At 29.7% G+C, this 10,366-nt stretch overlaps 1 protein-coding gene across 1 annotated transcript; it reads right to left on the bottom strand.

The window, feature by feature from the left end:
- Nucleotides 1-702: 702 nt before the first annotated feature.
- Nucleotides 703-10,022, bottom strand: LOC132627850 (triacylglycerol lipase OBL1-like). The gene is made up of 5 exons (XM_060343443.1): nucleotides 9,668-10,022; nucleotides 8,677-8,873; nucleotides 8,424-8,457; nucleotides 1,473-2,083; nucleotides 703-1,134 (listed from the first exon to the last, which is right to left on the bottom strand). Exons 1-5 carry the CDS (start codon nucleotides 9,975-9,977, stop codon nucleotides 856-858), a joined length of 1,431 nt encoding a protein of 476 aa, XP_060199426.1. The 5' UTR covers nucleotides 9,978-10,022; the 3' UTR covers nucleotides 703-855.
- Nucleotides 10,023-10,366: the final 344 nt, after the last annotated feature.

Here is a 10,366-nt window from a genome sequence, read left to right as displayed (position 1 = left end):
AAGTAAATTCTTTATCCCTACTTTCAACACCAAAGAACATGATATAACTCAGAAAACTTTATATGGGCAGTTGGTACTATTAGAGGGAAAACAAAATTCGCTTGATAATCTTCGTTGACCATGTTACCTAATATAAGTTCATCTCAAGCCAATAAAAATAATACAAAATGACAAGATAAAATGAAATATTCAAGCAGTTGACTTGATTTTGCATTGGCTTGGAATATTTCTTTCCAGCTGGTTTGGATGGTTGTTACCTATTGTATTGTAATGTATTGTGTTGTCAGTTTAAATACAATGTTTTTTTTGTTGTTACTTAAATTATATTGTATTGTTAAATTTATTGGTATGTAACGACGAAAATTTTCATTTTATGTAATGACCGGTTTGGAGTGATCGCGTCGTTACCTTGTTCTATTTATTTATTTATTTTGTCTTTACTTATTATCTAATAATCTTATTTTATCTTTACCCTGTCTTTTTATAATAACTCTATCTCGTACCCTACACAGGGACGGATTTAGTCATGGCTCAGGGTGTTCACCCCAATACCCTGGGAAAAACATTACAGTGTATATTTAGGGTAAATTTTCTGTGTTCATGTACATATTTTAACTTTTGAACACTCTGAGTGAAAATTGGATCCGCCACTGACCCTACATCTCCTGTAGATTTATCATTCAAATTGTTGATGTATGGGTATTATGTAACGATGAAAACGATACAATATATCCAGACATTGTATTCTACAAAACATACGTACAATACAACACAATACAATATAATATGATGCATTATAAAACGATATGTAACAACCATCCAAACAAGGTGTAAAATGCCTCTAAATCTTGGAAATCAATCGCGTTTAACACCGTCTTCGTGAGCTGGTTTTGGAAGATGAAGAACAGAACCCAATCGGGTTAGGTTAACATAATCGATAGTACAATGAGCTGATAACCCTGGAATCACCAACCCTACCATCCTAAACATTTTTGAGAACCATTCCTCTCTGTAATGACTGCCCTTTGTCCAAGGGAGGATGAACCCCCTAATAAACTCATACACTGCAATTAGCAACATGGGGAAAAACCATAGCACAGAGAAGTAGTTCTTGTTTGGTTCTTCTTCCACCACCTGCATTACACAAAAAAATTGAGCTGTTGCAATTGATACATAAGGTAAATAATTAATCAGACTTTTGATAAACATGCACATGCATTGACTTTTAGGGCAATGAAATATGAACCAAATCCAATGGTATATTCTAGGGTCAATCAAGTGGAATGGAAATCACGAGAGACCAGTGTGACATGAAAAGTTACTTGATTTCTTTCAACATCTACCTAAGCCCTTTGCTGGTAGAAGGTAGCAGATATCAGGTGCAATAATCAAGGTGTGCAAAGTGACTCAAACATTAACAAAATAAAAAATAAACAACAAAAAGTGTGATCCAAAGGTATGAGAAACCTTACCCATCCTTTGTAGAGGCTGTTGTAGTAGAGACATGATCCAAAATGCTTGAAGAAGGTTGAGTCATCATATGGTAACCTAGGAACCATGTCATTGGAATAAACATGCCTATAATACTTGACATCGTACTTATTGAACTTGTCCTTCATGAAGTTCCCAAATTGTGGATCCCCAACCCTAGGTTGTCCAAATGTGTAAACTCCTTCCAATTTATCCAATAGCCATTCCTCTTCATGCAAAGTCAATATGGCTGCAAATAAAATTGCCAATGCCCCTCCTAAACTATGTCCTGTCAATATAAACTTTGCATTCTCATTTAGGCTCAATATCCTCTTCAGTTCTTTTCTGATTTCGTAATATGCAAATAGTTTTTGGTTTGGGCTTTCATCTATTTCCTTGGGCCAGCGTTTGTTCTTTTGCAAGCCCAATGCTTTCATGAACCCAGCATGTAGCTTACCTACACCTTCAAGCTCGTACCATGAAAGGTCCACATCTGTGATCCAGTCATCTGCATGATATGGGGTGGTCCCTCTAAATGCAACCACAACTAGGTTTGAATCTTCAACTTTGTCTTGGAACATAATGGCTTGTGTGGTGTATACTTCCTGGTAAGCTGCACATCGACAGGTATTTGAGTGATTTCACTAACCAAACAATAATGTGCATAAAATCGAAATTTTTGATAAGAATTGGATATTGAGTAAACCATATAAAGAAACCAAATAGTCCATCACCTGTTGGAACTCAACACCCCCATACTGGACATTATGTTCAAAGTGTATACAATATAAATGGAATCCGTGACTTTTGTAGGATAAAAAAAAAAAAAAAATTGAACCAAACTAACACAAAAAAATAAAAAACATAAGTAGGTTTCACGCACTAATTTAGTGCGTGAAAGGACCAAACTACAAAAATAAAAGTTTGGCCTTTCACGCACGAAATTCGTGCGTGAATGAGGCCAACAAAAAGTCATGCGTGAATTAGTATATTTGTATATTGGTTCAAATCTACATGGATATGTAACCACATCTTCAATGTGATAACAAGCTACAAACAATAAATTTTATGGCATATAGCAAAAAGAACGATAATTTCTATATCTACAAACAATTTAATTTTAAACTTTTTATTTTATCTTTAATGAGATTATTTATAACTACACAAATATGTATGGCTTGTTTTAGAGTACAAATTTTAAAAATTCCCCTTTCTTTCTTTTTTAAATTTTATGTCCAGAAAAAATGCATCACATAAAATGAGACGGAGGGAGTTGAAATTATTATATATTTTATTGTTCTCGATTACTATATATGATGATAAGCATTCCACGAAAGACTTTTACGACGACATCGTCCATGTTAATTTTTCTTAACCACAACTTGGATCATTTTAGTTGTTGTGTTCAGTAGCTTCGACGAATTAAAATGCTTATAAAACTATTAATTTAAGGATCAAAGTTGAAATCTTGGAATTCAGCGGTACTGTATTCATATCTTATCACCATCTCCATGCATGCTTAAATTTCTTAATTATTTTTATACATCAATCAACATTCAAAATTAACTTGATTGAATCGCGTGTCATCATTATCTTTAGTCTTCATTAATTATGATAAATACAACAATTACAAGTAAATCTCTCGCTTTAACATTAGGTATAGTACTTACGTGACGACATAATTAAATATGTGTTGAACTTGTATTTGTATATATGCCGAGGCGATGTACCAAAAAAATAATATGCCTAGGCGGATACTAGATACCAAATTCATCTGAACCCGATACCTAACATAGAGAGCAATTTTATGTGTAAAAATTAACTAAAACTATAACAAATAGTCATAAATATGAATCCATAATTTTAAATATATAATGAATTCAATATGAAGAACTCTAAAAATTAAACTCATCAAACTTAAATCCTAAATTCGCCTCCACAATATATTTCTACCATTTAGAAGAGTGAGTTTTACTCACTCTTCGTCGTCTGTCGTGCCCCCCCCCCCCCCCCCCTAAATAAAATAAAATAAAATTTTGGCCCCCCCCATAAATAAATAAAATAAAAAAATTCCCCCCCATATTAAACAGGCCCATAAAAATAAAAAAATAAAAAATAAAAATTGTAAAAAAAAAAAATGTGGGCCCCATATTAAACACTAGCCAGTATTAAAAAATAAAAGTGGAACCCATCACATCCAAACTCACGGGAAAAAAAAGTGGACCTCATATTAACAAAATCAAGCAATATTAAAAAAAAATGAATCCCGTATTAAAAGAATAAACAATGTTAAAAAAAAATTATGGGCCCCATATTAAACACCATGCGTATCCGTAGCAAACACTAATATAATAAATTTTTAAATACGGAGCACAAACTACAATGTTATATTAATCGTGTTTTGAACATAGTATCTCATATTGACAAAATCAAGCAATATATAAAAAAAAAAAAAAAAGTTAATCCCATATTAAAAAAATAAATAATGTCAAAAAAAAAAAGGTTCAGACATTGTATTCTTAGCAAACACTAATATAATAAAGTTTTAGATACGGAGCACAAATTACAATGTTATATCAATCGTGTTTTGAATATATATATATATATATTATGCATAAAAATAGAGCAAACTAATAATGTTCAAACGGGTGAGCCCCATACTAAACAACACCAAGTAATATAAAAAAAAAAAAAAATAATAATAAAAAAAAAAAACTATATAAAGCATGGGTTTAGACCCATGCTTCATCGTCTGTTGTCCCTTCAAAAAAAAAAGGGTGGGCCCCATACTGAATAACATCGAGCAATAAAAAAAAAAAGTGGAACTCACCAAATCCAAACTCACGGAAAAAAAAGTGGACCCCATATTAATAGAATCAATCAATATTAAAAAAAAAAAAGGTGAATCCAATAAAAAAAAAAACTATATAAACCCTAAACCCATGCTTCATCGTCCGTTGTCCCTTCAAAAAAAAAAGGGTGGGCCCCATACTAAATAACATCGAGCAATAAAATAAAAGGAAGAAAAAAAAGTGGAACTCACCACATCCAAACTCACGGGAAAAAAAAATGGACCCCATATTAATAAAATCAAACAATATTAAAAAAAAAAAAAGGTGAATCCCATATTAATAAAACAAACAATGTTAAAAAGCAAATGCTTAGAAAATCAAACAATTAAATCAATAATGATGGACTCATTGCCATATGCATATCAACCCATTAGTGGGAGCAAATGAAATTATTGTACAGCAATATACTTAAAATACTTATATATTAAAATAAATTAGAATTTAATTATTTTTTATTTTTTCCTTACTCTAATAAACGTAAAAAGAGATTAATGTCATAAAAGAAAAAATAATATTAAATGGAGATCAAATAATTAATAAGCTAAATTAGTGAAATTATAATTCTAATTGACGTTTCTTAAAAACCGTGTAAAAAATAACATGACAAGTAAAATGAGTTAAACAAAAAATATTTAGTAAAAATTAAAAAATAGAAGTTCTTCATGGCCCCATATTAAACACCAACCAGTATTAAAAAAAAGAAAAGAAAAAAAAGTGGAACCCACCACATCCAAACTCTTGGGAAAAAAATGTGGGCCCCATATATATTAAACAACAACTAATATTATAAAAAATAAATGAATCCCATATTAAAAAAACAAACAATGTTAAAATAAAAGTTCTTAGAAAATCAAACAATTAAATCAATAATGATGGATTCATTGCCACATGCGTATCAACCCATTAGTGCAAACACATGAAATTATTGTACAGCAACGTACTTAAAATACTTATATATTAAAATAAGATAGAATTTAATTACTTTTTCATTTTTTCCTTACTCTAATAAATGTGAAAAGAGATTAATATCATAAAAGAAAAAATAATATTAAATAGAGATCAAATAATTAATAAGGTAAATTAGTGAAATTATAATTCTAATTGACGTTTCCTTAAAAAACATGTAAAAAACAACATGACAAGTAAAATGAGTTAAACAAAAAATATTTACTAAAAATTAAAAAATAGAAGTTCTTCATGGCCCCATATTAAACACCAACCAGTATTAAAAAAAAGAAAAGAAAAAAAAGTGGAACCCACCACATCCAAACTCTTGGGAAAAAAATGTGGGCCCCATATATATTAAACAACAACTAATATTATAAAAAATAAATGAATCCCATATTAAAAAAACAAACAATGTTAAAATAAAAGTTCTTAGAAAATCAAACAATTAAATCAATAATGATGGATTCATTGCCACATGCGTATCAACCCATTAGTGGAAACACATGAAATTATTGTACAGCAACGTACTTAAAATACTTATATATTAAAATAAGATAGAATTTAATTACTTTTTCATTTTTTCCTTACTCTAATAAATGTGAAAAGAGATTAATATCATAAAAGAAAAAATAATATTAAATAGAGATCAAATAATTAATAAGGTAAATTAGTGAAATTATAATTCTAATTGACGTTTCCTTAAAAAACATGTAAAAAACAACATGACAAGTAAAATGAGTTAAACAAAAAATATTTACTAAAAATTAAAAAATAGAAGTTCTTCGTTTAAATAAAAAATCAAATTTCTACTTCGTTTCATCTTAAACATATAAAATTAATATAATAATTTGAATTAGAATTATCCAAATCAAATTTTGATAAAAAAATTATATGTATTACTTTACTATTACTACTACATAGAAGAGCCAGTTTATAGAGGCAACATCGTCGTCCGTGTTCGGTCCCATTTTTTTTATTTAAGAGTAAACAAAAATGACGTTTTATACTTTATATTACCAACTCTTCTAAAAAGTAGATATAAATACTTTATTATATTTCTATTTTTCTAGTATATAGAAGCATCGGTTTACCCATGCTTCGTCGACAGTCACTCTAAAAAAAAAAAAAAAAAAACACCGGACCCCACCCTCCCCAAACTCATGAAAAAAAAGTGGACCCCACCCTCTTCAAACTCATGAAAAAAAAATGGATCCCATATTAAAAAAAAAATGCAACGTCAAAAAAAAAAAAAACGTGCATCCCATATACTAAATAATCAAACAATATTCATATAATTCCCAAAGTATCCCTATCAAGTCAATAATAGTGGATTCATTGGCACATGCATATTAACCCAATTAGTGAGAGCAAATGAAATTATTGCACAGCAAAAAACATGGACATCATATTATTATTTTTCTTCAAAATATTTAATTGCTGTATTTTCTATTCCGCCATGTCATTTATTTATTATGTTTACTAAAATAAATATACTTAATATATATATATTTAAAAAATAACATACAATTTAATTACTTTTTTATTTTTATTCTTACTCTAATAAATGTGAAAAGAGCTTAATATCAAATGAAGATCAAATAATGAATAAGATAAATTAGTCAAATTATAATTCTAATTCGCGTTTCCTTAAAAAACCATGCAAAAGATAACATGACAAGTAAAATGAGTTAAACCGAAAATATTTACCAAAAATTAAAAAATAGCATTTCTTCGTTTAAATAGAAAATTAATTTCTACTTTGTTTCGTTTCAAACATATAAAATTAATTTAATAATTTGAATTAGAATTATCCAAATCAAAATTTGATAAAAAATAATAAGTATTTTACACTTTTAAATTAATCAAATTAAAATTGAAAGTATCAACTGATGCTTAAATATTGCTATTATTTTATCTCAAAGAGAAGAAAATAGTTTTCTTTTAAACAAATCTTCTCTTTTAAAAAGTATTAATACATTTTCGTAGGAAACACGAATAAAATAAAGTTTTACATACGGAGCACAAACTACAATGTTATATTAATCGTATTTTGGACATAGTATATATATATATATTATCTAAACACAACTACATACACATAGATACACTATAATCCGAAATGTTGGGCCCCGTGCTGCAGCCATCTAGTATTAATATAAGAGTTGGAGGTTGATGTGGTTAGGAAAAAATGCAGGCTTGTGAATTAGGTGGATATTGAAGTTGACTTGGATTTGAAGAAGTAAAGGAAATGGACCATTTGACACTTATATAGCTTGTTATCACATTGAAGATGTGGTTACATATCCATGTAGACTTGAACCAATGTACAAATATACTAATTCACGCATGAGTTTTTGTTGGCCTCATTCACGCACGAATTTCGTGAGTGAAAGGCCAAACTTTTATTTTTGCAGTTTGGTCTTTTCACGCACTAAATTAGTGCATGAAACCTACTTATGTTTTTTTTTTTTTGTGTTAGTTTGGTTCAATTTTTTTTTTTTATCCTACAAAAGTCGCGGATTCATATAAGTGAGACCAATAATGGGGTAAATCATGAATTGTGATGAGTCAGGCTTTGTTACCCTGATAAGAAATAGACATTAAATCTAAATCAACCCCAAAAATTAGCTCATGAGGTAAGATACCTAAGATCGCGTAGGAACAAATAATGCATCAACCATCGATTTGGGAACTCAAAAGTTTTTGTGGTCATCAAGTAGTACATAACTTTGTATTCACTTTCATAGTGCTTATTTTGCTTAATATATCAAAGACAAGTTCCTTTGGATTCTTATTTCTTACTACTTGATAAAAATATAAATAAGTAAAAGTGGTTATTAATGTAAGAAGCTTGAAGTTAAGTACATAGATAACATGTGGGGATAAAATACTTGATATTTATCAGAGAACAAATCGAATCTTATTGATTTTTTTGTCTTTTAAGAATATATAAATAATTGTACTTCGGAAGGCAAGAACTGGGGTCCTTATAAATCTTCAAAATATCTTTAGGAAGTTTCCCAATAAAAACGTTGATACTAGTATTTTTTCACGGTCTGGAAAATAAAAAAACAACATTCAAATTGAAACACAATTAAAAACAATAGAAAGATCTTAATAAATCTGGTTTAAGAGAGACGGGACCGGACTTACCATTCCAAAAGTTGTAAAACTTTATGAAGTCCATCTGCAAAATAAAAATAAAAATTATATACTCATTAATCTTTCGAAATTATGGATACTCTAAAAGTTTAGTATAGTAAATTGTAAAGTCTGTTTCTGCTGTAAATAGGGAAATTAACTTAAATAGTCGTAAGTCCAAAGAAATAGTAGTCGACATATATATGCTATTAATATGTAATATACGTATGTATATTGGCTAGTCAGCTGTAAATATTTAAAATACCTGCCAATTTTCTGTGATAACTTTCTTAGTGAAAGCTTCATTTTCATAGGACAATTTAGCAGCCATAATTGATAGTGAAGGGCCATAGTGGCTGGCCCCCATATTTATGGTCTTGTCTAAGTCAACCCTCCAATCAAGTTTTCCGACCAGCGACGTGTACTCCTCCGATTTCATGTCTGGTCTTATTACCTCTTTTCCTGCAAATACCTCATAATTATATAACAGAAAATTTTCCCAAATCACATGTCAACAATTTTCTTCTTCTTCTTCTTTTAGAAGATGTATGTCTAAATTTAGAAACCTGAAACTTTAATTTTAAGACAAGTTTTGCCGAATAATAATCTATAGCAAGCAAATAAAGATCAGCTATATTCCAACCATAGAATTAAAATGCATATTTTACATGGATGAAACAATTCACTTTATTATATTATTTTCATATTCAAGATTTAGTTCAAGACCTATCACAAATTTTCTAAGAAAATGGAAAAACAATAATTGTGCGTCAACAAGTAGATTGGGGTCAGCTATATGAATCCTAACCGTTCGTATTGCTAGCTCTTATAGTGTGACCGCATGAGCTTACTCATATTGCTAGTCTCAAGACTAAATAAAAAAGGTTGTGATAGATTGACAATCGTAAAATTAATCACTACTAAATGAACACTGATTTCTAACAAACGGAGAGAATAAACACTACTAAATGATCGCTAATTTCTAACAGACGGAGAGAATAAACAGACTCCTCGAGAGCTACTTAATTAAGCCACTTTAGTGATTGGCTTGTTGGAAACATTTTCGACTAATTTTCCGTCGGAAATCCCATATTTAGCATTCTTTTAGTAGTGAATTTAGGATGAATCCTCGCAGACAACGGAGAATGAAAATGAAATAAATGTAGAAACATGACGAGGGCAAAGCAACTTTTGGCACCTAGAAAACGATATAGAAAAAGACCATATATATGAGGATGAAAAATTAATCGAGTTACCTTGAATTAAATTCAAGAAAAGCTGGAGAAGACCACCATTACATGAAGGATAATTCAACCACAGCTCAATTTTAGTACCTACACTGTTCATGGGTTTTCTGGACTTAATTAAAAATCTCTGCATAGCTAGAGAGGCAAAAATGATCCATCTTCGACGAAAACCTCGTGTGCTTTCTGTTCCTTCAGGAGCATCACAAAAGTTTTTTTTCTCTAATTCACATGAATAAAGTATCCGAAATAAGTCACAACAACTAGCTTCTTCTGGCTTCAACTCTAAATAATCTTTACAGAATTCTTTGTTGCAAGCCATATAGTTAATGTGAGTAGTTTCAGATGACAAGTTCACAATGTGAAAAATCTTTAATCATATATATAGTAAGGTCACAGTACGCATGAGATATTTCTTTATTGAGCAAATAGCATTGGTCCCTGAGTTATTGCCTTATTCCAATTTTAATCCTTCTGTTATTTAGCTAAGCACATTAAACCTTCAATTAAGTTGAATGTGTGATTTTGGTCCTTTAGGCTGAAGGATGTTTAATAGTTAACAGAATCCATATTAAAAATATAGTTAACAGAATCCATATTAAAAATATACTTAAAGAAAAGTAATTTAAAAAAGAAAATAAAAAGAGACCTAAATCTATTAGTAGTATTATTTTCCGCCTCTACTTTACCAAGCAACAAGCACCATGGTTG

This window comes from Lycium barbarum, chromosome 2 (assembly GCF_019175385.1).
Source record: "Lycium barbarum isolate Lr01 chromosome 2, ASM1917538v2, whole genome shotgun sequence".
NCBI classification, from domain to species: Eukaryota; Viridiplantae; Streptophyta; class Magnoliopsida; order Solanales; family Solanaceae; genus Lycium; species Lycium barbarum.
Note: the sequence above shows the minus strand (reverse complement) of the source record. Positions and strands in the feature narration are given on the sequence as shown.

Coding starts and splice junctions, on each gene's coding strand:
- LOC132627850 (XM_060343443.1), bottom strand. CDS start 9,977: ATGGCTTGCAACAAAGAATTCTGTAAAGATTATTTAGAGTTGAAGCCA. Junction 8,874..9,667: donor TTTCTTGAATTTAATTCAAG/GTAACTCGATTA, acceptor AGGTATTTGCAG/GAAAAGAGGTAATAAGACCA. Junction 1,135..1,472: donor ACAGCCTCTACAAAGGATGG/GTAAGGTTTCTC, acceptor TGTGTAATGCAG/GTGGTGGAAGAAGAACCAAA.